The following is a 25,081-nucleotide window of genomic DNA, read 5'->3' as shown; positions in this document are numbered from 1 at the left end:
GTGTGGCATGGAGGCTGCACAGCTGCAGAAAGAAAAGCTTTGCAGAGAGTGGTGAAGGCTGCACAGAAATCTGTTGGAATCAGTCTCCCCACCATCACAGACATCTACACCTCCAGATGCAGGAAGAGGGCCACCTGCATCATGAAGGACCCCACCCACCCAGCACACACACTTTTTGCCCCACTCCCCTCAGGAAGGAGGTTAAGGAGCATTAAGTGTAGAACCACTAGACTGAGGAACAGCTTCTACCCTGAGGCTGTTAGACTCATGAATATCTAACTAGAATAATCACTGTGAAAAACCATATCATGTTGCTGCTGATCTGTTTCATGTTGCTGCTGATCTGTTTCAATGTTGATGTGTTCATGCGTGCACATCTGCTCACAGACTCATGTTCATGTTTGTGGTGATGTTCAATGTTTTATGTTATGAGTGCTTAGTGTATATTTAGTTGATGCATTTCTTAGTTCATATCTTAGATGTTATTACTGTTTTTCTTATACATTTTATTGTTGGATGTAACTGGGACCCTGTGTACATAATTTCGCTCCACCACATGTACCACATGAGGTGCGAATGACAATAAAGAAACTCTGACTCTGACTCTGACTCTGAATGATGGAATAATCTGGAGAAGCTGTGAGCTCGACTTTTGGAGTAAAGGATCAATTCGGCTGTTTTGGAGTTTCCATCAGAGAATATGTACAGCAAGATTTTAAAGGCAGAAACAACAATTCACGAGTTCTGCCTGACCCAAACTGTGGCCTTGATGCCGGACTTATCTCAACTCCTCCTGAAATGTTTTGAAAACAACAAAGATGCTTTGACTGTTTCCTCACCACTCCCTTCTCCAAGGCCGTGGACATGTGACAGAACCTCAACTGAGCTGAAGATGAACGTCACCTCTTATCTGGACAATGGCTGAGGGGGGGCTCTGGACTATGCTACGACTTTCCCTTAAAAATTCAATGTTTTCACCGCCTATATGTTCATGTATAACATCTGTTTATGTTGCTTTGTTGTGGTAGGTTTTTTTGATGCCTCAAATTGCGCCCTGTCTAGGACACGGTGTGAGAGATCTTTTTTTTATACCGTCTCTCCTCATGTTTTCTTTCCTTTTCTTATCTAAGCAAAATATTATTCTGAATAAGAATAAGAAGGCCGCGCTAATTATTTATAGCCGCAGCTTCGTGCACTCCGCCCATCTTCGGACGACTGTACGTACATATTCACGTTGTATCTCGGTGCAATGCCAATAAAGTTTATTCTGATTCTGATTCTGAAAGGTCCCCGGCCGGGATTTAAACCAGCGACCTTCTCGCTGAAAGCAACAGCTCTACCAACAGAGCTACCACCGTGCCACCGCATTCATATAATGTTAGCTATAATGTTAATGCTTAGAGACATGTATGATTTAAGTTTGACAAGCATGTCTCCTTCATTTGACTTGACTCACCTCACATATTTGAGAATGATAGAGTTTGGACAATGGAATGAACAAATGCTGTGAAAACTATACAATCTACTCTATTATCCTCATGGTTGCAGCAAACTTTAATAAAAATATATTGTATCAAAGCTGTGCATCTGGTTGAAGTCAACTTCAGACCACAATGTTCAGCAGTCATAGACCAAATTTTCCAATGTGAAAGAATTACAAGTAACTCGTTAGTCATGAGTGTATGAGTAAAGTGTCACAATTCTCACATAAATCTTCCATAAATCTATAAATAGTGTGGTACAAAAAATGCTGCCCTGATTTATACTGCTCCTGACTGATGGTTTTTGACTATCACAGCAAAACTTGTGGACTGATAATTGTTTGGGTTTTTTTCTTGCAGCATTTTCAATAATTTTTTTTTTTTATAGGGGTTGAATGACTAGTCAACTAGTCGATTCTAGTACATCTCGCAAGTTTTTAACTTTTACGTCGACTAGTCACAGTCGGTGATTGTGCCATGTGTCACTTGATCAGTGACGGGCTGCTGACTACAAAATGGATTCTTCCAAGCAGATCGAAGACGAGAAGCAGGCCAAGTCTTGCCAAACAGGTAGAAATTCATCAACAGTATGGACGTATTTCACTAAAGATTAATCTTCCGGTTCAACCGCCCGTGGTGGATTCCACCACTGCCCGCCCCGCTGTTTTATTTTATTTATGAGCTAAACTGTAAGACTGAGGCAATTTGTGAGAATTGAAGGCCACCTGCGGCTTGTAGGACTCACGATCATGTTGGAATCGACCTTGAGGAAGGCTCATAACACGGATCAGTGGAGTGAAATACCCATAAATTCGGACATTTTGTACCAAGAAAGTTCCAGCAGGACTCGAGGCTGACGGAAAAAAAAATTCTGCCTGAAGAAAATCAACAAGTGTGGCTTATCTTAAACTGGCTCCCCCGTTGGGCTATGATACGAGCCGACAATCAAAATTCTCCTGGGACATGGGTAACTAGGGACAAAGCTTCATCTCTCGCAACTCCCCATGCCTATCTGAAAGTGCTCATGAACAAATCTCAGCATCTTGACATCAAATGCATATGTCATCATGTTTATAAATGTGCTTGCTGGTAGAGTTTTTGATGTCTCAAATCATGTCCTGATAGGACAAGATGTGACAAGATCTTTTTTTTTTGGTAATACCACTATCCATCCTCATGGCTCTTACCTTTTTCTATCTAAAAGTATTCTGAAGAAAAGGGACTGCGCTGTTATAGCAGCAGCAACGTGCACTCCGCCCATCTTTCGGATGACTGTATGAACATAATATCACAAAAACAAACAAACTGTCCAGATGGCCTGACTGAGAATTACTGGATTTGATACCTGGATGATTGAGCATGAACTTTGTTGCCTTGAACCACTTTGGCTGTGGCTGCCTGCCTGGGAGGAGTCGACGGGGGACAGGACAGCTCCCAGAAACCATCTTAGCTCCAGCAAGCTGGTTGGTCCACTTAAGGAGTTTACTACTTGACGAGGAAACAGTTTACTGGAATTCCTCAGACTGATGAAGCCCTCTGGATAGAGGGCGAAACATCTCCATGAAAAAAGAAGCTGTCCAGATGACCTGACTGAGATATATTGGATTTGATACTTGGATGATTGAGCATGAACTTTGTTGCAAAATCTCACTGTATTTCAGTACAATGATAATAAAGCTTCTGCTTCTGATTCTTAATCTACGGTGCGATTACCACCACCTCCCGCCCCACTGTTTGTAGTTTTATTTTATTTAATCCACAGTGGGATCCCACCACCACCCGCCCCATTGTTTTTAATTTTAATTTAATTTTATCCACTAAATATAATAAAACTAAAAACAGGGGTGCACACCACCACTGGTGGAGAATCCACCACTGCCGCAGTGGTTTATTTTATTTAGTGGATTAAATAAAATAAAACTAACTTTTGCAGCTTAATAATAGTTTTAGTTTTCCTGTGACTTAGCCTATTTGTATTATGATAAATGGCAGGAGCATAAATATATGCTCCAGATGTTTTGTTGTATTTTTTTATTTTTTGGTAAATAATAAATGACTTTTTGTTTTTTTTTGTGCATAGCGTCTTGAGTTCCTATGACGTCACATAGACTAGTCAACGTTGGTTCGACTTTTATCATGTTGAAGTCGACTTTAAAAAAATATGTAGTCATCCAACCCCTATTTTACAACCACAGGCTGAACAGGACATTAACTTAACCTCAAACTGCAATTACTGTATTTTCCAGACTTTAACTCACACTTTTGTTCATAGTTTGAGCAGTCCTGCGATGTTTGACTTTCATCAGATCTGATGAGCTTCCTTTTTTTAATGTTTTGTGCATGCAAAAAAGTTGAAAACTTAGAAATGATTAGATTGGTTGACAATAGTATGCTTTGTAAATATGCTAATTGCTGGGTTTGATCTGAGTTTTATTAAGGACCAAATCAATAACCTATAGCAATGGTTTTCAATTTTTTCACAACTGCCACTTCAGAAAATGCTATGCCCTGGATGTACTAATGTGTAATGTGTAATCTGGATGTAATAATCATGACCGACTTAAAATAAAAACCAGTAGCAGAAGCTTACAAGCTTGTTACGTTCTTAAACTTGTATTGAAACATTTCAAACCAATCAAATCTTCTTAAACACCTGACAATAACTTAAAAACCAAACTTGCTTAATTATCCTAAGATGAAAATTTCAACAAACTCAAGGAACACCCAGTTTTAATTTTTTTGTTTTTGTTTTTTTGTTTTTTTTATCCACAACTGGGTGTTCCTTTGGTGGTGGTCAACTAAAAACTTCAACTTGTTTAACAAAGTAGTCAGGTCCTCTGGACGGATTCTTCATGTTGGAATGTTTCATCTTATATCCAAAAGACTTCTTCAGCCTGAGGATCTGCAGTAAACTCAGTCTTATAAATAGCACCTTATCATAGTCAACAAGTTTGCTGGTGACATCCAAAACTAGCTGTTCACATGTAAATGAGCACCATCAGCCTAATAACTGGTCGTTAGAGCGCTGATGTCCGCTTGCTATTCACAGGGGGCTGAGTGATACTAGCAATAACAGCATTGTAAGAGGGGGACAGTTGAACACGGAGGCTCCGCCCATGTTTATTGATGGACAGGTTCTCTTCACAAAGATGGCCTCTTTTACTCCTCTCTTACACAAATGTTTGTCTCTATCAAGGATGTGAACATCATCCCTGAAAGAGTGACCGCTGGCCTCCAGATGAATGTAGACCAGTCCTTCTCAAATAGTGGGGCGCGCCCACCTGGGGAGGCCCAGGGTGATGCCAGGGGGGTGCGCATGTGACCCTGGAGAACATGTTTTTTTTGCAGCAAGGAGTAGGTTTTTTTTTTTCCCCCACCATTCTCATTTTATCGCGAGCGTTCCGGCACTTGTTTGCTGGTATCTCAGGTTTACTAAAAATAAAGTTATAAACAAATATGACTGCCTTGTTGCTTTGGGAGCCATGCGTGAACAGACACGTCTGCTGCTGTTTGTATGACGCTCTGGACGTCACCCACAGCACACATGTGACAAAGAGTAAACTCAAAGCAAGAGCGACACCTGCCCCCTCTTTCCTCTTTCGCCTTGACAAAATGTTTTAGTTTTATCAATGAGTTTGTCAAAGCACAATTTTGGTGTGTTCTTTTTTTTTTTTCCTGAAAATACAGAAGTAATATCCTGATGCATGCTCAATAATCCAGGTAGAAAAATCCAAAAAAGTTCAATCTGGTCCTCTGGACATTCAAAAAACCAAAAAACAAAACAAAGCAAAAAAATCTAGAAACGTTTCGTCTCTCATCCAAGAGACTTCCTCAGTCTGAGGTGCTGTTTTCAGCTCAGTCTCTTAAATAGCACCTTCTTAGAGTGGATCAACCAGTTTGCTGCTGACAACCAAAACCAGCTGATCACATGCTCAAGAAGGACCATCAGCCTAACAATGGGTCATTAGCACACTGATGACTGTTTACTACTCACAGAGGGCTGAGTGATACTAGCAATCACAGCATTGTAAGAGGGGGACAGTTGAACCCGGAGGCCTCCACCCCTGTTTAATGATGGATGATTTCTTTTCACAAAGATGGCCTCCTTTACTCCTCTCTCAAACCATCGTTCCTCTCTGTCCAGGATGTGCACATCTTCATCCTTGAAAGAGTGACCGCTGGCCTGGAGATGAGTGTAGAACGCAGAGTCCTGGCCTGATGATGTTGATCTTCTGTGCTGGGCCATCCTTTTGGCCAGTGGCTGTGTAGTTTCCCCGATGTAAGACTGATCACCCTCCTGACACTGAACAGCATACACAACATTACTCTGTTTGTGCCAGGGGACTGGATCTTTGGGATGAACCAGTCTTTGCCGTAATGTATTTTGGGGTTTAAAAGCCACTGGGACGTTATGTTTAGAAAATAAACGTCTCAGTTTCTCTGATACCCCCTCAACATACGGAATGACCACTGGTCTGGATCTGGGTTCCTCCTTTTCACCTGATGGCTGACTGGAGTCCTGTTTGGGTTTCTTCTCTGCTTTCAGGAAGGCCCAGTTAGGATATCCACATTGCTCTAGAGCCTGTCTTGTGTGGGATTTCTCCTTCTGCCTGGCTCCTGAGCTAGTGGGGACGATGTCTGCTCTGTGATACAGAGTCCTGATGACTCCTAACTTGTGCTCCAAAGGGTGATGGGAGTCAAACTGCAAATACTGGTCTGTGTGGGTGGGTTTGCGGTACACCTCGGTTTGCAAATATCCTCTATCAGAGACTGAGACCTCACAGTCCAAGAAAGCCAACTTGCCATTTTTTACATCTTCTCGTGTGAACTTGATGTATTTATCCACAGAGTTGATGTGGTCAGTAAAATGCTGGACTTCCTGAGATTTAATTTTAACCCAGGTGTCGTCAACATACCTGAACCAATGACTTGGTGGTGTCCCTGAAAAGGACGTCAAGGCTCTCTTTTCTACCTCCTCCATGTACAGGTTGGCAACAATAGGAGAAACTGGAGACCCCATAGCACACCCATGTTTCTGCCTATAATATTGCTCCCCATATGTGAAGTAAGTTGACTGTAGGCACAGTTTCAAGAGTTGACACAGTTGTTCTGTGGAAAGCGTGGTCCTGCTGCAGCAAACTGGTTGATCCACTCTGAGAAGGTGCTATTTAAGAGACTGAGATGAAAACAGCACCTCAGACTGAGGAAGTCTCTTGGATGAGAGACGAAACGTTTCTAGATTTTTTTGCTTTGTTTTGTTTTTTGTTTTTTTGAATGTCCAGAGGACCAGATTGAACTTTTTTGGATACAGAAGTAATGTTTAATAAATGTTAAGACTTTATTCTTTGCTAACAATATATTCACCTCCTCAGTTAAGCTGCTGTTGGACGCTTGTCATTCACAGCACGCATGCGACAAAGAGTAAACTCAAAGCGAGAGGGTTACCTGCCCCCTCTTTCACGTTGACAACATTTTTTTGTTTTATCGATGAGTGTGCTCATTGATACTGACTTCCTCATTTTGATTAAAAAATAAAAATAAAACATCAGCACAAATTGTTTTATTATTTTTTTGTTTTGTAGGTCCAAGTGTTTTATATATGATGATGATGATGATTATCCGATCAGTCGTATCCGACTTTCGGTCACTTTATGAATCTTCGAACTCCATGCCTCCCTGTCTTTCACCAATTTTTTCAATTCCGCAATTGGCATATTCATTGTTGTCGTTATTGTGTCGAGCCATCTCGTTCTTTGGCGGCCTTGTCTTCTTTTTCCACTGACTTTTCCAAGCATCATTGACGTTTCCAAAGAATTTGCACGCATCACGTGACCAAAATAAGAGAGCTGCTGTTTGGTAATTTTGCCCAGTAAGGACATTGATGGTTTGACCCGGTCCAAAACTGTCTTGTTTGTCAACATAGCAGTCCAAGGTATTCTTAGCATTCTTCTCCAGCACCACAGTTCGAAAGCTTCGACTTTTCTTTTCTCTACTTTCCTAAGCGTCCAACTTTCGCAGCCATACATCATTATGGGGAAGACAATTGCGTTGACTAGTCTTACTTTAGTTACAAGGTTAATATCCTTGCTCTTCCAGAGCTTATCTAATCCCAGCATTGCAGTCCTGCTAAGTGTAATTCGTCTCTTGATCTCGGGAGCCGAAGCCCCACTGCGGTCCATTTTTGCACCAAGAAAGATAAAATCTTGGACAGACTCGATTACCGTGTTGTTGATTTGCGTGTTCATTATACCATTGCCTGCCGTGGTCATAACTTTTGTTTTTTTCATGTTCAGGTACAGTCCCATTCGTTCACTTTCCTTTTGCACACGTCGAACGAGGCAATCGAGGTCCTTTTCACTCTCTGCGAGCAGGGTTGTATCATCTGCATACCGAAGGTTGTTGATGTTTCTGCCGCCGATTTTGATTCCAATTTCAGATTCTTCCAAATTGCAACGCCTCATGATCACTTCTGCGTACAGATTGAATAGAACTGGTGACAGGATGCAGCCTTGACGAACACCTTTCCTGATTTGAAACCACTCCGTGTTCCCGTATGCCGTCCTAACCGTTGCTTCTTGGTCGTTGTAAAGAGATCTTATTAACTGTACGATGTGTTCTGAGACGCCCATTTGTGTCAGGCACTTCCATAGCTTTTCATGATTAACACAGTCGAAAGCTTTACTGTAGTCAATGAAACACATATAGACGTCCTTTTGATATTCCTGGGTCTTCTCCATGATCCAACGTAAATTTGCGATTTGGTCTCTAGTGCCCCCTTGCGAAAACCAGCTTGAACTTCCGGCAGTTCCTTATCGACAATCGTTGCAATGCGATTCTGTATGATCTTCAGAAGGATTTTACTTGCGTGAGATATGAGGGCGATAGTACGGTGGTTGGAACATTCCTGGGCATCGCCTTTTTTTGGAATAGTGACAAAGACTGATCTTTTCCAGTCCTTGGGCCACGAATTGGTGGACCAGATTTTTTGACATAGGTCTGTTAAAAGCTTAATCGGCACTGCTTTTAGTAGTTCAACAGGTAGATGGTCGATTCCAGAGGCTTTTCCGTCTGGTAGTTGTTTCAAAGCCCACTCGACTTCTTCCTCAAGAATGCATGGTTCTTGTTCGACCTGACATGCCTGTTCCATCGGTCCTATTTGATGGTCTGAGTACAGCTCTTCTGTGTATTCCCGCCATCTACGCTTGATTTGATTTTTGTCATGTAATAATTTTCCATCGTGGTCCTTGATGGCCGCTGCTTTGCGTGCTGCAAACGGTGCCCTGGTCTGTTTCACATAGGTGAAAAGAGCTCGTGTATGACCTAACTTGTTTGCTTCTTCCAGCTTTGCACATTGATTGTTCCAGTAATGTTCTTTGTCTTCTCTGGCTTTCTTTTGAAATATCGCATTTAGCCTTCTGAATTCTGTGCTGTTACCAGTAGCTTTGGCTACTCTGCGCAAGTTGGCGGTTTGGATCAATTCGTCCGATATCCACTGAGTTCTTCTTCCTGGTTTTTTCAAAGGGACTATTTTTTCCGCTGTATTTTGTGTGATGGCTTTGATTTCCTCCCAAAGTTCGTCGGGGTCTTTTCCAGTTGTGCAGAGCACTTCAAAACTTTTCTTGATTTCAACGGCATAAAGTGGAGGGATGTTACCTGTATCAAAGCAACGTGTTGCTGTAGGCTGTCTGGTGTTTTTGATGCGTAGTTTGATTTTAGCAACAAGGAGCTGGTGGTCTGAGCCACAATCTGCTCCAGGAGATGTTTTTACAGCCAATACTGAGCTTTTCCATCGCTGTTGGCACAGGAAATAGTCGATTTGATTACGATACACACCATTTGGAGCTGTCCATGTGTATAGACGCCGCTTTGGTTGTTCGAACCATGTGTTCATGATTGCTAAATGATTTTCTGAACAACATTGAACCAGGCGATCGCCAGCGTCATTCCGCACACCCAGCCCGAATTTGCCAACATATGGACTATCTTCACTGGAACCGACTTTTGCATTAAAATCCCCAGTTATGAAAATGACATCCTTGGTGGGAGTCTGTTCTATTGCTTGTTGGAGATCGAAAAAAAAGTTCTCAATCTCTTCATCCTCCGCGTCGGTTGTGGGGGCATAGACTTGTAAAACTGTGATTGAGCGAGGTTTCCCATTGATACGTATGGCTATGATCCTATCATTTATTGCCTGAAACCTTGAACAGCTTTGGTGACTGCCTTGGCCGTGATAAAAGCTACTCCTTTTCGCTTTATTCTATCATTTCCGGAATAAAAAACAGTGTAATCATCGCTGTTGAAATAGCCATTTCCTTTCCAGTGAAGTTCGCTGATGCCCAGAAGATCGATGTTAAGCCGTTGCATTTCCTTTTTTACAATTTCCAGTTTGCCCGTGTTCATGCCACGGACGTTCCATGTTCCAAAAATGTGGATTCTTGATAAGCGCAGACAGGTCCTTTCTCTTAGAGCTACATCAGCAGATAGGAGTCCTAATGGATTTGTCCTACCCGCGTCATTAGTGCCTGAGCTACTCGAAACACTGCCTTGCTCTTCCCTGGTAGCTGTATGAGTACCTTCTGGCCCAGGGGTCCTGCCATCCGACACTATACGTGAGAGCGTTTCGTCGTGATCCATAGAGTATTTCGGCAAAAAATATTTGGAGTAGTTTGCCATTGCTTTCTCCAACCCTCCCCATTTATCCGGGCTTGGGACCGGCGTGCAGCTGTTTCCAGTTACACGGCTGGTTGATTAAAAAATAAAAATAAAACATCAGCACAAATTGTTTTATTATTTTTTTGTTTTGTAGGTCCAAGTGTTTTATATAACACTGAGTTAAAATGTTGCTGGTCAATTTGAATGTAATATTTATTGATTATATTTAATTTAATTTAATTTCAAAAATGTTTACAGATTAAATAAGGATTTAAGTGTTTTTCTTTTCTTTTCAGGCAAAATGATGCACTTTAAGTTGTTTCTGTTACAGACTTAAAAAAAAAACCAACTATGTTAATAAAGTTATTCTTTGTTGTAAGTTGATCTATATATTTTTTTTCTTTAATGCTAATGACACAATGTTATGCAGATGTGTACTTATAACAATTTTATAGGCAAATTATACTATTTACAGTCGCGGTGGGGAGATGGGGGGCGTGAAATGTTTACTTCTTCCTAGGGGGTCATAAGAGAAAATAATTGAGAAGCACTGGTGTAGACACTAACCATCGGTCGTTAAGCTGATGGTCCTCCATTATCATGTGAACAGCTAATTTTGGCTGTCATCAGCAAACTGGTTGATCCACTATGAGAAGGTGCTGCTTATAAGACTGAGTTTGTTGCAGCTCCTCACAATGACAAAGTCTTTGGATAAAAGACAAAATGTTTCAACAAGAAGAATCCATCCAGAGGACCTGACTTTACTTTGCTAGATTTTTCTACCAGTGTTATTGAGCATCAGGTGTCATGATCAGTGGCCCCCACTGGCCCCCCATCTGCTCACTTCCATGCCCCTTCATGACATGACATGTTTTCTGCTCTTGTCATAGTTTCAGTTCATGTTTATTATTCTCATCTCCTGTCAACCTGCATCTCTGCCTGCGAATCCTAAACCCTGGTTTGTGACATCAGGATGTCTGAGCTTGACTTTCACTAACGAGGATGTTTTCCAAATTTCTAACAACGGAACTAAAGACACTTTGTAGTAGTGTTAAATAGTTTTAATTTGGAGCTAAGACACATAAATCACTCGTGTTGGTAGTTTGTGCTCTAGAGTTTAAGATTTTATATTTTGATTGACTTATTTTTTATTATTGAACTTTTTAATATTAACATTTCTTTGCACAGCCATTTAGGAGATCTTGAGTGTCACTAGTGGAACTGGCACCACAGTTTGAGAATCATAGTCCTGGAACATGGTCTGAGTTTACCCAATGTGCACCACAAAAAAATAATAATAATCAGCATATTTAAATGGCAAGTAGAACTAATTTACATTAATGCTGCAATATGTGTGTGGCCTCTTTCCAACAATTCTTGAGAAGCAGAAAAAGAATGGAAATGTGAACATGTTTCATTGAAGATGGTGCAGTGCTGAATTAAACATTACCTTTGAGGTCCAGGTTGCGGGCACCATTGGAGTGCTGCGTGACGGTGCGTGAGTCGATCTTCAAAGTATGTACGGTGTTGGCATCTCGGGACACCACCACATTGTGCCACTGGTTGTCATTGAGTGGTTTGTCAGAGTTGCCCTTCATTAGCGATGGACCATTACCGAGATCAAAAACGTAATGAACGTACCTGTGAAGATAAAACATATGGTCATTTAAATCATTTCAATTTCTTACATTAAAGCTAGAAAATATATGTTTCATATGAATATATAAAAAGTTAGTGAACAATCATGAACTATTTTTTTCCCTTTCAATTCATATTTTTACTTCAGGAGTGTCCACACAGGATTAGTTCTAGTGAATACAAAATTATGCGGTTTCAATCTGAATGCATGGCTGAAATAAAAATTTTAGGAACCCCAGATCAGTTATTTTTTTTGTTTGTTTGTTTTTTTTAAACTGAAAAAATGTCTTGAAATGAGAAACTTGAAGTTTTTGGTAAAGAAAACTGGGCAGCCCAAATGTAAAATTTTGAAAACGATAATTTCATATCCTCCCCCTAATCAAACTGGGACACAAAGGCTTCATGTTGTGTTTACATTTCACACCTAGAGCGGAAGCTTTAAGTGCATGCTCAGTATCTTGTTTCCTGTTTTGGATTGTGTTTTTGTGGCAGCACTGCAGCGCTACACGCATGCCTAGCATGGTTACTACAGCATATCTGTTTCTGTGGGAATGCAAACATCTCTAAGTTTAGTGTCACATTTACAAGGATACTTAAAGTAATAAAACATAAACAATTAGTTTAAGCAAAATGTGTTTGTCTGGCAAGTTTTTAAATCATAGCCCTTTTTTCATGGACAACTGTGCAGATAAGTTACCGTCTAAAATTCATGTTAAGTACTTTGTACATACAAAAGAGAAGAATAACAGGTTTATATGATATGTAGGACTGAAGTGAGGTGGCCCTGGGGGAAGAGCAGATTACTGATAATCGAGGGGTTGCTGGTTCAAATTCAGCTCTCACAAGTTTGCCAAGACTCCTAGGAAGAAGCAATGCAACTGCATCTTGTTCCTTAAGTAACCACCAATTTTAAACATAATTGATGATTGATAAAACAAGGCATTAATCTTATAATAATCATTACAAGATACACATGAATATGTTGAAACCAGACTTTCACTAAAAGCTCTATTTTGTCCAGAACGGTATGTGGCACAATTCCATGACTTAGACAAGATTGTTTTTGAGTCAGTTTTATTTTGGCAGCTTTATTCAAAGTATGATTGTTTCTGTCTTCATTTCATGTCTAGGTTCAATTGTTTCTGTGTGGCAGAACCGACTCCATCTATTGTGTTGTAACAATACTGACTAGAGGGCACAGAAAGGGATAAGCAAGAAGAAAGACCTATGTTGAAAACAATTACAAACGGCTTTTACGATGGTAACATTTACTAACGTAACTAGTTTGGTCTTGATACAACAAAAGAACCAGCATTTTCCAGTTGTGGAAGGTAAACTGTGCTCACAATAGTAAGCTAATATTAATAAGTGGACAACAAAGTCCATGCTCAATAATCCAGGTATACAATCCAACATTTTTCAGTCATGTCATCTGGACAGTTTCTTTTTTTGTGATGAAACGTTTCACCTTCGATCCGGAAGGCTTCATCAGTCAAGGAAATGCACAACAAAACTGATTCTTCCCCCAACAGCTTACTCCAATTTGGAACAAACCAGTTAATTAGTGAAGCTAATAAATAAAACTGGGGAAATGTCTAAAAAACAGACATTATACACACATTGCTTTCTGTTTATCGGTTGCTTTAGGGGCAGCTGTGGCTGAGTGGTTAGAGCAGTTGTCCTCCAGCGGGGGTTCAATTCCACAAGCAGTCACATGCTCAAGTGTTCCTGGGCAAGACACTGAACTAAGAGTGCCTACAATGTGTGTCCCATTGGTGTATGAATGTGATCTAATGCATTGATTAGTCTCTACAGATTCAGATTAGCTTTGTATATCTAGTAGTGCCATGTGGAGGTAAATGAGGGCGCAGATTGTACTGTAAAGCACTTTGAGGATGTTGACTATATAGAAGAGATACTGTATATAAGTACAGCCTATTTACCATTTATTAGCTATTTGTCAACTAGAGTTGTGACATTCACAAACAACCTAAATGTTTTGAACAGCTCTCTGAAATGAATGATAGCTTCTGAGTCACAACCAGTTGAGATGTTGTCTCCCACCTTAGTTTCACACAGGTGCAGGCACACACTTATTTTTACTATTTTACCTAGATGAAAAAGAATAAGCTAAAGGGAGGAGTGCAGCAGTTGTATTTGGCAACCATGTGTTCAGGAAGGGAGTGGGTTGCATGCTTAACATCATGCCTGGTCATGGAGTACATCACTGTGTATGCACGCTACTGGCTGTACCATGAGATTGTCTCTTTTGAATGGCACTTTCAAAGGAATGAATTCTCAAGATCTGGCCAACTTCAAAGAGCCATAAAACTCATTTATATTGCCAACTACCAACTTTTGTCCAACTGAGGTAAATTACTTTAAAGTCTGGGATTAATTTATCCCATTAAATTAAATACATTGTTAAACTGTTAGAACATAAACAAGATCAAAACCATTTAATTATTGAATTTTATGTATTGTGTCATGGTAAATAGAAGCAGTTGCAGGACCTGGACTATTATTTGTTGCCCTTAATACTATTCCAGACATGGGGGGCCATATGTCTGAAATGTAAACTTTGACTCAAATTACATGATGCAACAGTTGATTATTTTTACATATCGAGGCGCATTTACAAAAAACATGCCTGAACGTCTTTCTGCTGTACCTTCAGCTTTTTACAAAGTTCAGACTTCAGCAAGATTGAAATGCAGTGGTGAAAAATTAGGGCTGAATCCTCTTACTTCAACCACTTAGCCCTCCTACAATTTACACATTCATGCCAGGGGTAGGAGAAAAGGGTTAGGGTTATGTGGTCTTCAAAATGTAAAATTTAAAGGGGTACACTTCAATCTGAGACAAGGGTTTTCCAACTTCATATTCACAAATCAAAATTTCTTTGAGTAAGGTTAAAAGCAAATTATTTTTCATCCAATTTTGATGGTACTGATTAAAAATATTTACTTGTGAACCTAAAACACTAACTTTGATAACAAAGCTTAATGTGGAATGTATCATTGTGCCTCAACAAAATTAAATGGCTTTGTTTTTAAGATAAGAATAACATACTAAAAATAATAAAATAAACTTAAATGGAACAATACACTGTAACTCAGAATGACTGAAATAGAAGTTGAATATGCCCTGAAACAGTTTAAATACAGTAATGTATTATGAAAAATGCACTGTGTGCCATCAATAAGCTGCCTAAACCTGTGCACAAGAGATTTTGTTGTCAGTAACTTGTCATGTGTCAAGCAGCCATGATACACTGTACGCTTTTTACTACATTTATGGCTGAGAATGCACTTACACAAATATGTGATAAGGACAAAATAAACATATATTTATCTGTATGCTTATGTTTGAAAACTCATTTTTTTTTACTTCTGCCTTTCTTTCATTTGTTCATTTGCTTAACTTTATGATGGTGTGACATGACACCTTCTCTGCTGCCATATATACTTTTTATATACTGTATATAATGAGACTTACAGAGGCTGACGTTGCAAACTGCTTTGCCTTTCATGGGTATAAAGGGAGCCGAGGCAGGTATGATGTAGGTGGAGGTGTGCAACAAAATAATGTGCACAAGCTAGAATACAGTTGTGCATGCCATGCACTGAAAAATAAGCCAAAGTTGTCACAAAAAATGTGGTTGTGGAACTTGTCCGTTTCTACATCTCAGGATTCAGTAAAACTGTAATGAAAAAAAAAAATCCAGTTTTATTGCAATTTTTGAGTCGCCAACAAGTCTTTACATTTGTGGCCCATTGAAAGAATGCCTATAACAGGGCTGTTCAGCAAAACAGTTCAGGGGGCCTCAGGTTCTGAAAGCCAGCAGCTCAGGGGCCGGACATCCAGCAATTAAAGTCATTATGTAAATAAACAAAGTATTACAATGATCTGTTAAATTTTAAATTAGTTTGTTTTATTGCATTGAACCAGAAACCAACCACATCCCTCCCCAAAAAATAAAAATAATAATAATTTTTTTAATGAACTCATTGGTGGGCCAGACTGAAGTCCGTGTGCCGCCAGATGAATAGCCCTGACTTGTTCATTCCCTCATTTGACCTGTGTACTTTATTTTCTGTGAGTATACCTAAAGGAGACAGATCATCATCACATAATACGTGGGCTGGGTCCAGATTCCCTTGTTTTTCGGTCCGGATCTGGACCAGAGTCCAGACTTTCAGAATCACTGTTCTACGGGGTTACAAACCCTATTTTATCACAACAATCACAGGGAATTTTAGCTGGATATATTTCAGTGCACTGAACCTCTGGTATCATTGCCATTTTATCTGTTGTAAGATTCTAGTGACACATGAGATTAATTAGTCTCTTTAAGGAGTGTGCCTTTAAACCTCTCACCCTTGTGACTTTGAGTTAAAGACCACTGATTTAGGAAAGATGTTTAAGGTAGGGCAAACATGCTGAGTACTACTAAGAAAGAGAAACAACAATTAGCTCAGGCAATGTTGGACAAAAGAAAATAATGGCAATGACTCTAGAGTGATGTAAAAGACCAATACAGATTGCTTCAAGTTAATACCACTTAATCTACTGGTATACAAGTGGCACAGCAGTGCAGTGGTTAGAGCAGTTGCCTCAAAGCCAGAAGGATGCAAGATCACCTCCCAGCCTTTCTGTGTGGGGTTTGCATATTCTACTTGCACACATGTTGTTTTTCTCTGCATACTCTGAGTGCAAACTCTGAGACCATTAAAGTAAGTAAGCAAGTATGGGTGTAAATGAGAGTTCAGATGGTGGTTTGTCTCATTTCTCTATGTGATGATGTGAGGGACTTATGATCTGTCCATGGTGTACCACTCTTCTTGCATGATGACTGCTGGAGATACTGTAGGCACCAGCTCTCCCCCAATTTATAAAAGAAAGGTGGATAAAAAAAAAAAAAAAAGATAAATGTTTTTTGATGTACTTGATATTTTACAAATATTTTCTCAGTCTGGCTTAGGTTTTATAAAAAAAAATGGAGGGGGCTGGTGTTAAAAAAAATCACGTCTCGTTAATGCATCATCTGCTGTTTACTGACAAGACAAATGCTGAATAAAATTAAGTAAGATAAAATTTCACTCATGTTAGTGGATAGTTATATTTAGCTGGACAAACTCAGATAAAAGATCTGTCAGTCACTTGAATAGAAACAGAAACTCACCCTTTCACCAGTTCCACAACTATGAAGTCACTCCCGTCTCCAGAGTTGAAGAGCATCAGGCCATCAGGCGTGGTGGTTTTGAACTGAAAGAAGAGGTGCATCGAGGCGTAAGCCTGTAACGTGGCTAATGCTAAGTGGCTGCCTTTTGTTCGAAATGTCACTGGATCGGCGATGATGTGACGCATGCCAAAGCGGGCGTTCAGCTCGCAGTAGGAGATGTCTCCGTTCTTGCACTGGTCGAGATACGGCACACTGTTAAAGATCAGGCCCTGTAGATGGCCAATGAAGTTTGAGGGCACCACAGATATGAAGCGGCGCTCTGTCATGATGCCCGTCTCAATGTTGTGGAACTCTAAACGCGTATGGGCACCAGTCATCTGGCCTGGAAACACAAAAAGATACAAAACATTAGCTGTTTCAGGGGTGTCAAACTCTGTTGCAAAAGAGGGACAAAACTGAACAATTGGTTCAACCCAAGGACCAACTTCAATAAATACTCAAGTTAGAAAAGTGATGTTTTTCCATGGTTGCAAGTTCCTAAGCAAGAGTTTGACTGGACTTATTTGACATCGTTTGTTGCCCTTTCCCCTTAAAATGCAAAGGTTACCAAAACATTCAAATTTGAGGGGCTTCAAAGTTGGCCAACTCTCATAAGTCTGCACTAAATAAAGTATGCTCAGTTTTTAAGCAAAATGAGGTGATGAAAATATCTGACATTTAAAACATCATCGTAGGGGCCAGATAAGATATTTACAACAGTCAAATTTGGTCTTCGGGTCTTGAGTTTGACATGTGTCCCAGAACTTGGATTTAATTCATTCATATGAAAGTTAATCACTGTAAAATGTTTTACTTATTAAATCAAATTGTGTGACCTTGTATGAAAACCTCAACTTAATCACAGATAACATACCTGTGAATGGTACAATTGTTTAAACTAAAAGAAATACTGAACATCAAGTATATTGTGTTTACATTTAAGACATTTTACATGGATTATGTTTGCTTTGCAAACCTGCACAGCAAATGACAGTTATGTTTTATTGTTCTGCTGTGAAGTCAACTGTATGAGCACAATGCAGAAACATACTTTAAATGGTGCCACACTCCACTGAATCAATGACTTTTTGAAAGATCTAGTCGTATTTGCTCTGTAAGATTTTGCTTAAAAATATTCTCCATGATAAAGCCTCGTCAGCCTAGGAAGGATCCCTGAGGTTTTATTTTTCCATCCTCATGAACCAGTAGGGACTTCACAGGGTCATTTCTTGCTCCTAGCCTCAGAATGCCCACTCCTTTGTCTAACTCGCATCTTTTTCTCACCTCTTTCTTGTGTTTTCAGCCCTGCCATTCTTTTTCCTGAGGCCACAATACCACGAGTGCATGTGACTCCAGCCTGTCTCTTTGACCTTTTCCTCTCCACTCGTTTCAAAGCTGTTAACTCACAGGATGGTATGTGAATAAAGAAGTATTTTGTGCTACATCTGAATTGCATATATTGAAAGCTTTTTGCTGCTTAGTGTGCTATAGCTGGGATTGCAGCTAGCTTTGTATGTCATTAGATGCTTTTTGAAAATGAGACATTCTATGAGTCAGTGTGGGATGCATGAAAGGTTGTGGCTGCAGAAGGTTATTAACATTTATTCACTGAAGTGTAATTGAACTAATTAATCTAACATTTGCAACATTCTGGCATTTACTTAATATCACTTTTTTGGTTCTAGTATTATTTCTCCCAAGTATCAGTTTATCAGCTATAAAACCAGGGGGTTAGGCTAACAGAGCTAAGCGCTGCCACAATTTTACAACAAAGATAATAAACTTACGGTAAACAAGTGTTTAAAAAGATTGCTTCATATTAGCAATTCAGTTCAATTCAGTGTATTTATATAGCACCAATTCACAACAAAGTTGTCTCAGGGCACTGAACAAGAACATCCACATACATAGAAAAGCCAATTAGTAAAGTTCTCTATCTAAGGAAGCAGCAGACCCATTGAATGGTCACTTCGTCGCAGTCTCTCATCCTGAGCAAGAACAATGACAACAGTGGGAAGAAAAAAACTCAATTTTAAAAGGAAGAAACCTCCAGCAGAACCAGGCTGCTAACAGGACCCCGCTGCTGACAAAGCCACATTGCTGGCAGTACCATGCTGCTAACAGTAACAGTGTTGTTTACAAGACTATTTTATTTTAATTGCTTTTCATTGTTTTGCATTTATGTCTGTAGGCCTATACTCTATAGGCCTATGTTATCTGTCTAAAGTAAAATGACCAGATGTCCCCAATTTCCGGGGACAGTCCACGTTTTGGACGACCTGTCCCCGGCTAAAGCTGTCCCCAAAAATGTCCCCAATTTTAGCGTTTTACGAATGAGAAAAAAATGTTCTGCTGCTGTTAACGTTACAGACTAAGAAGAGCTGAGCGCGCCACCTTTAAAACAGAAGAAGACAACGGCGATGTTAGATTTGTTTTGCGTTAGACATTGGATATTTGTGCGCTAAAGATTCAGCAGTGTCTTCCTCTCTGTTGGAGTCAGCCTCCCCACCATCACAGACATCGACACTTCCAGATGCAGGAAGAGAGCAACCTGCATCGTGAAGGACTCCACTCACCCAGCACACACTTTTTGCCCCGGTCCCCTCAGGAAGGAGGTTGAGGAGCATTAAGTGTAGAACCACTAGACTGAGGAACAGCTTCTACCCTGAGGCTGTTAGACTCATGAATCTCTAACCAGAATAATCACTTTGAAAAATCACATCATGTTGCTGCTGATCTGTGTCATGTTGCTGCTGATCTGTTTCATGTTGCTGCTGATCTGTTTCATGCTGCTGTGTTCATGTGTGCTCATCTGCTTACACAGACTCATGTCCGTGCTGCTATTCAGCGTATTGTTTTTTTTTATTGTTTTTGTGCTATTAGTGCTTAGTGTATATTTAGTTGATGTTTTTCTTAGTTCATATCTTAGATCTTATTACTGTTTTTATTTTACATTTTATTGTTGGATGTAACTGGGACCTTGACTAAATAATCTTGTTCCACCTCATGTACCACATGTGGTGTGATAGACAATAATGAAACTCTGACTCTGACTGTCTCTGACTCTTGTTCAGTCTGATTTTGATCAGCTCCGCTCAGTCTGCGCCTCCTCCGAGTCGCAAAGGTTCACTTAGGGACCGTCAACAAATCACCAAACCAAAAACTCTGAAAAACAAACATGTATATCTTTTACGTCATGTGACCCACTGACATAGAACTAATGTTAACTTAAATTACTCTACTAGACCTGACAGAAAAGACACACTCATTCATTTATGATTTTAATATGTTTTCTATTTTTACATATTTATTTTATTCAAAATTAATTAATTCCATTCAATCTTTATTTATACAGGTTCGTCTTATTGAGTCTCAAGGACTCATTTACAATACAGACCTGTTTAATTGATGGTTTAATTGATTCCTTCTTTATAGTGGAAGGAAGTTTCACTAGCGTGAACCCTCACTCTGCGTTTGATTCCTCTGGAAGGACCCAGATGTGTGACACAAAATACTGATTTTTGAAACTGAAACTAAATTATAAAATTGACTTTTCATAGCAAATTAATTCAATTTCAATCCGTTAAATTCAGTTTCAGTTTAATGAAATTCAGTTTCAAAACAGCAATTCAAATTCAGTTTCTGATGGCATAAGTTTCAGTCCATGTCAAACCACTTGTCGGGCCTTTAATTTTACAATAGTTATTGGATGAAGTGTTTACTTATGTAAGTAAACATGGATGTTTAACAACCTGTTAAAATACACCAGAATGCAGGAAACGGAATCTACTTTTTTCCCAAAACTGTCTGGGGGGATCCCCCAGACCCCCCTCCAGTGTGTCCCCTCCACATTACAAATGTTTCTGACACCATTGCTACTACTACTATATTTATTTTATTATTCTTGGGAAATGTGTGTGGAGAGACACATTCCTGCTGCTACATTTTATTTGTATTGTTTAAACATGAATAAATATGCAAACAATAAATGAAATCGTAATTGTCCCCATTTTTTTATTTCATCTTGTTAACATTTTATTCTTTTTTTTTGTCTCCGAGCTGGAAATTTCCCCAGATTTAATGTCAGGAATCTGGTCACCTTAGGCTAAAACAGGTCTCTCTTGAATATGAGTCCTCATGACTCAGTGCGACTACCTGTATAGATAAAAGTTAAATAAATTAAATAAAATAAAAATAGGCTTATTTTTACAGTAGGCCTATGCTTTCATTTGTTCATGGCCTTAAGTGATTGACAAGTGTTTGGCACCCCCCCCCCCCCTGATTTACTGTTCTTTTGGGCTAATTCTGTTCTGCTCAAAATATTCAAAGTTTAGCCAAAACGCTGTAGAGGATGTGCTGTCTGTTCTCATGTGAGCAGACATGTACAGTAGTATTGAGAAACTTTACAAAGAATACAACAAACAGTTTAATTACACACTTTTACTAAAGTCTTAGGAAGAAAAACTGAAAATGCAGAGGCTAGGCTCACAGACCAAATGATATTCAAATACAACAAAAAAGACACATAGAAAATCGTTTTACTTACTTTAGTAGTGTTCCTGCAAAATAGCAGCACTTTTTATTCTTGCAGACAAATAAAACTGAAAGGTGAGCTAATAGTGACATGTAGCAATGTTTTGAAGTTAAATATCTAATGCAGTCAATTTGAAAGTGATTGTCTATCAAGCAGTTAGTATTAGCCATGTCATCAGTCATAGAGCATGGAATATGATAAATAAGGCAAAAATCTTAGTCCAGGCTAACATCAATAGCCAAGCAAGGGCTTGTTTTTACCATGTTTCAAGCTTATGAAACTAAGTTTTTTATTCTATTTTTTTCAAAACTAACTTACCAGTGTGTAAAAAAAATCATGCATGAGCTAATAGTGTTTCCACATTTTTACATGGCACTTTTTGCTTAGCTTGTCAATGTTTACACGGCCGAACAAGGTTGATGTTACAATGCAAGCAGCCAAAGATACATCTAGCAGCTTTGGCAGCATCAGACAATCCAAGTTCTTGCACATAATCATTTACGTAGTAAAATGTCATGGTTTGGTAAAAAAAAAAAAAAAAAAAAAGCAACAGCAGCAAGCTAAATAAATAATGTCCTGCAAAAGTGTAGAGATTTATCATTAGCTAAAATTACATTATTTTCACACCAGTAAGTTTTATTATTCACATTAACTGTTTGGGTTATAATGAGCCACATACAATGTTCCATTTTTACGCTTATAACATTGATATTTATAGCGCTGCTTCAACGCCTGGCAAAGCACTCTGTCTTCTACAATCAGCCTTAAACATTGTCCAGAGCAATTTAAATAGACTAAAACTTTAAATGCAGATAAAACCAAGATGATGATGTTCTCTAGCTCTAAGACTGAGGAATGGGATTTCCAAGCTGTTAAAACCTTTCAAAGCACTCCCATTGAACAGGTTTCTCAGTATGGATACTTGGGTTTTATTAGGCCCGAGCAGCTAAGCGCTGCGAAGGCCTATTGTTATTGTGTCGTTTCAAATTTTTTTCCGTCAAAGAGCGCTAATTTGGAGGCCTTAACATATTCGAAAACTCACCATATTTGACCCAAAATTGTCCCCCGCGAGAAATTTGAGGTATTTAATGGAACCAAAAGTGGGCGTGGCCAAACTGCTCCACAGCGCCCCCTAACGTGAGATATGACAACTGGTAAGACCTAGAGAGCTGAAATTTGGTACACATGTACAACCCACTGAATCATGAAAAAAAGTCTCTTGGAGGTATGCCTTAAACCCAACAGGAAGTCGGCCATTTTGGGTCAAAGGGTCAATTTTGGCCGTTTTTCGCTTTTCGTACACGGCGAATTTGAACGAACTCCTCCTAGGGATTTCGCTCAATCGGTTTCAAACTTGCGCCATTTTGCTCAGTAGGCATGGGGGACCAAAAGTTATCAAAACGGTGCAAACCGACGTATGTTGAGGGGGCGGGGCCGGACCTCAAAATTATGCTTCACGCCAAAAATTTCCAAACGCTACAACTTTCACGTTGAAAAACAGAATTGCACCAAATTTGGCACGAGTCATCCCTGTCCCATGCCCGACGATACCCTGAGGTCAAATTTTGACGTCATCAAAGCCCCGCCCCCTCAGAACAGGAAGTGACTTTTTTTGCTTGGAATGCTCCTTCCCTGACACTCTGGACCCAATCACGATGATCCTGTGTTAGAAGGCAGACAACAAGTTGGTCTGACTTGCTTTGAAGCGCAAAGCGTTTCCGCTGGAGGATGTGGGCGTGGCGGCGTGGCGAAGTCAGAAGTGACGCCGTGACAATACGTTTGGCTCTAAATTCCACAGATTTGATCCGAGGTTCATCAACATCACTATGATCGATCATTGCCCGCCCCTTGAACAGGAAGCCATGATAATTGCGCAATAGCCTCTATAGCGCCCCCTAGAGTATTTTAAAACCTCGGCCCCAAGACATTTTTCGACCGATAATTCTGAAACTCGTTGAACATGTGTATCTTCTCAGGACCTATGAAAAAGTCTCTTGGAGCTCAGGTCCAAAACCAACAGGAAGTCGGCCATTTTGGGTCAAAGGTTAATTTTTGGGCGTTTTTAATGGCGAATTTTAACGAACTCCTCCTAGGGATTTTGAAGGATTGCCTTAAAACTTGGTTATTAGGCCTTTAAGACATTGGAGAGTAAAAGTTATCAAAAGCTTTCGGTTTCGTTTTGTTAAAGGGGCGTGGCCAGGCCTCAAAGTTGAGCTTCACGCCATAAATTTCCAAACGTTATAACTTTCAACTTGAAAAACAGATTTGCACCAAATTTGGCACGAGTCATCCCTGTCCCATGCCCGACGATACCCTGAGGTCATATTGTGACGTCATCAAAGCCCCGCCCCCTCAGAACAGGAAGTGACTTTGTTTAATTGGAATGCTCCTTCTTTGACACCCTTAATCTAATCAGGATGATCCTGTGTTGGAAGACAGATAACAAGATGGTCTGACTTGATTTAAACTACAAACAGTTATAGCTGGAGGATGTGGGCGTGGCGCCATGGCGAATTAAAAAGAGACGCCGTTGCAATACGTTTGGCTCTAAATTGCACAGATTTGAGCCCAGATGAACCAAAATCACTATGATTGATCATTATCCACCTTTGAACAGGGTTCCATGATAAGTGGCCAAGAGCCTCAACAGCGCCACCTACATTCTTCTTACAGTTATATCTCAGTGATACAACATCCAATCTGAACCAGATTTTTGGTGCGTCATTACTGAGAACTGATGGACATTTTAGTTGTGTTGTTTAATATTTGACTCAAGTGCGCCCCCTACATTATTCAAACTGTTTTGTCTCAGTGATATATCAGCCGATCTGCACCAAATTTATGGTGTGTTATTATTTAGCCCTGGTGGACACAGTAGTAATGTTTTTTAAATTTTGACTCTACAGCGCCCCCTACAATATAGCAACAGTTATATCTCAATGATAAATCATCCGATCTGCACCAGATTTTTGTGGCATAATGTGTGACCATGTCTACACACATTGTTATTGTTGTTTAATATTTGACTCAAGTGCGCCCCCTAGATTATTCAAACTGTTATATCTCAGTGATATGTCATCCGATGTAGACCAGATTTTTGGTGTGTGATAAGTGAGCACTTAAACACGCAATGGTATTGTTGTTTTACTTTTGACTCAAGTGCGCCCCCTACATAATTCAAACTGTTATATCTCAGTGATATATCGTCTGATCTGCACCAGATTTTTGGTGCTGGACTAGTGAGGACTTATGGACACAGTTGTGTTGTTGTTTAATATTTGACTCAAGTACGCCCCCTAGATTTTTTAAACTGTTATATCTCAATGATATATCATCTGATCTGCACCAGATTTTTGGTGTATTATTATGTAGTCCTGATGGACACATTAGTAATGTTTTTTAACTTTTGACTCTAGAGCGCCCCCTATAATATTCTAACACTTGTATCTCAATGATATACCATACGATCTGCACCAGATTTTGGGTGCATCATTAGTAAGCAGTTATGGACACATTAGTAATGTTTTTTAACTTTTGACTCTAGAGCGCCCC

At 39.7% G+C, this 25,081-nt stretch overlaps 1 protein-coding gene across 1 annotated transcript in view; it reads right to left on the bottom strand.

Moving 5' to 3' along the window:
* The window catches only part of LOC119414734 (neurexin-2), a 1,264,057-nt gene that overhangs the window by 1,102,108 nt on the left and 136,868 nt on the right, over nucleotides 1–25,081 (bottom strand). Inside the window, exons 4-5 of the mRNA XM_037681846.1 lie at nucleotides 16,957–17,338; nucleotides 11,584–11,774 (exon numbers count right to left, since the gene is read on the bottom strand). Of these exons, the coding sequence (XP_037537774.1) occupies nucleotides 11,584–11,774; nucleotides 16,957–17,338 (573 nt within the window). The remainder of the gene's footprint in view (nucleotides 1–11,583; nucleotides 11,775–16,956; nucleotides 17,339–25,081) is intronic.

Source organism: Nematolebias whitei, chromosome 1 (genome assembly GCF_014905685.2).
Source record: "Nematolebias whitei isolate Nwh7 chromosome 1, NemWhi1, whole genome shotgun sequence".
NCBI classification, from domain to species: Eukaryota; Metazoa; Chordata; class Actinopteri; order Cyprinodontiformes; family Rivulidae; genus Nematolebias; species Nematolebias whitei.
This window is presented reverse-complemented; position numbering and strand designations above follow the sequence as displayed.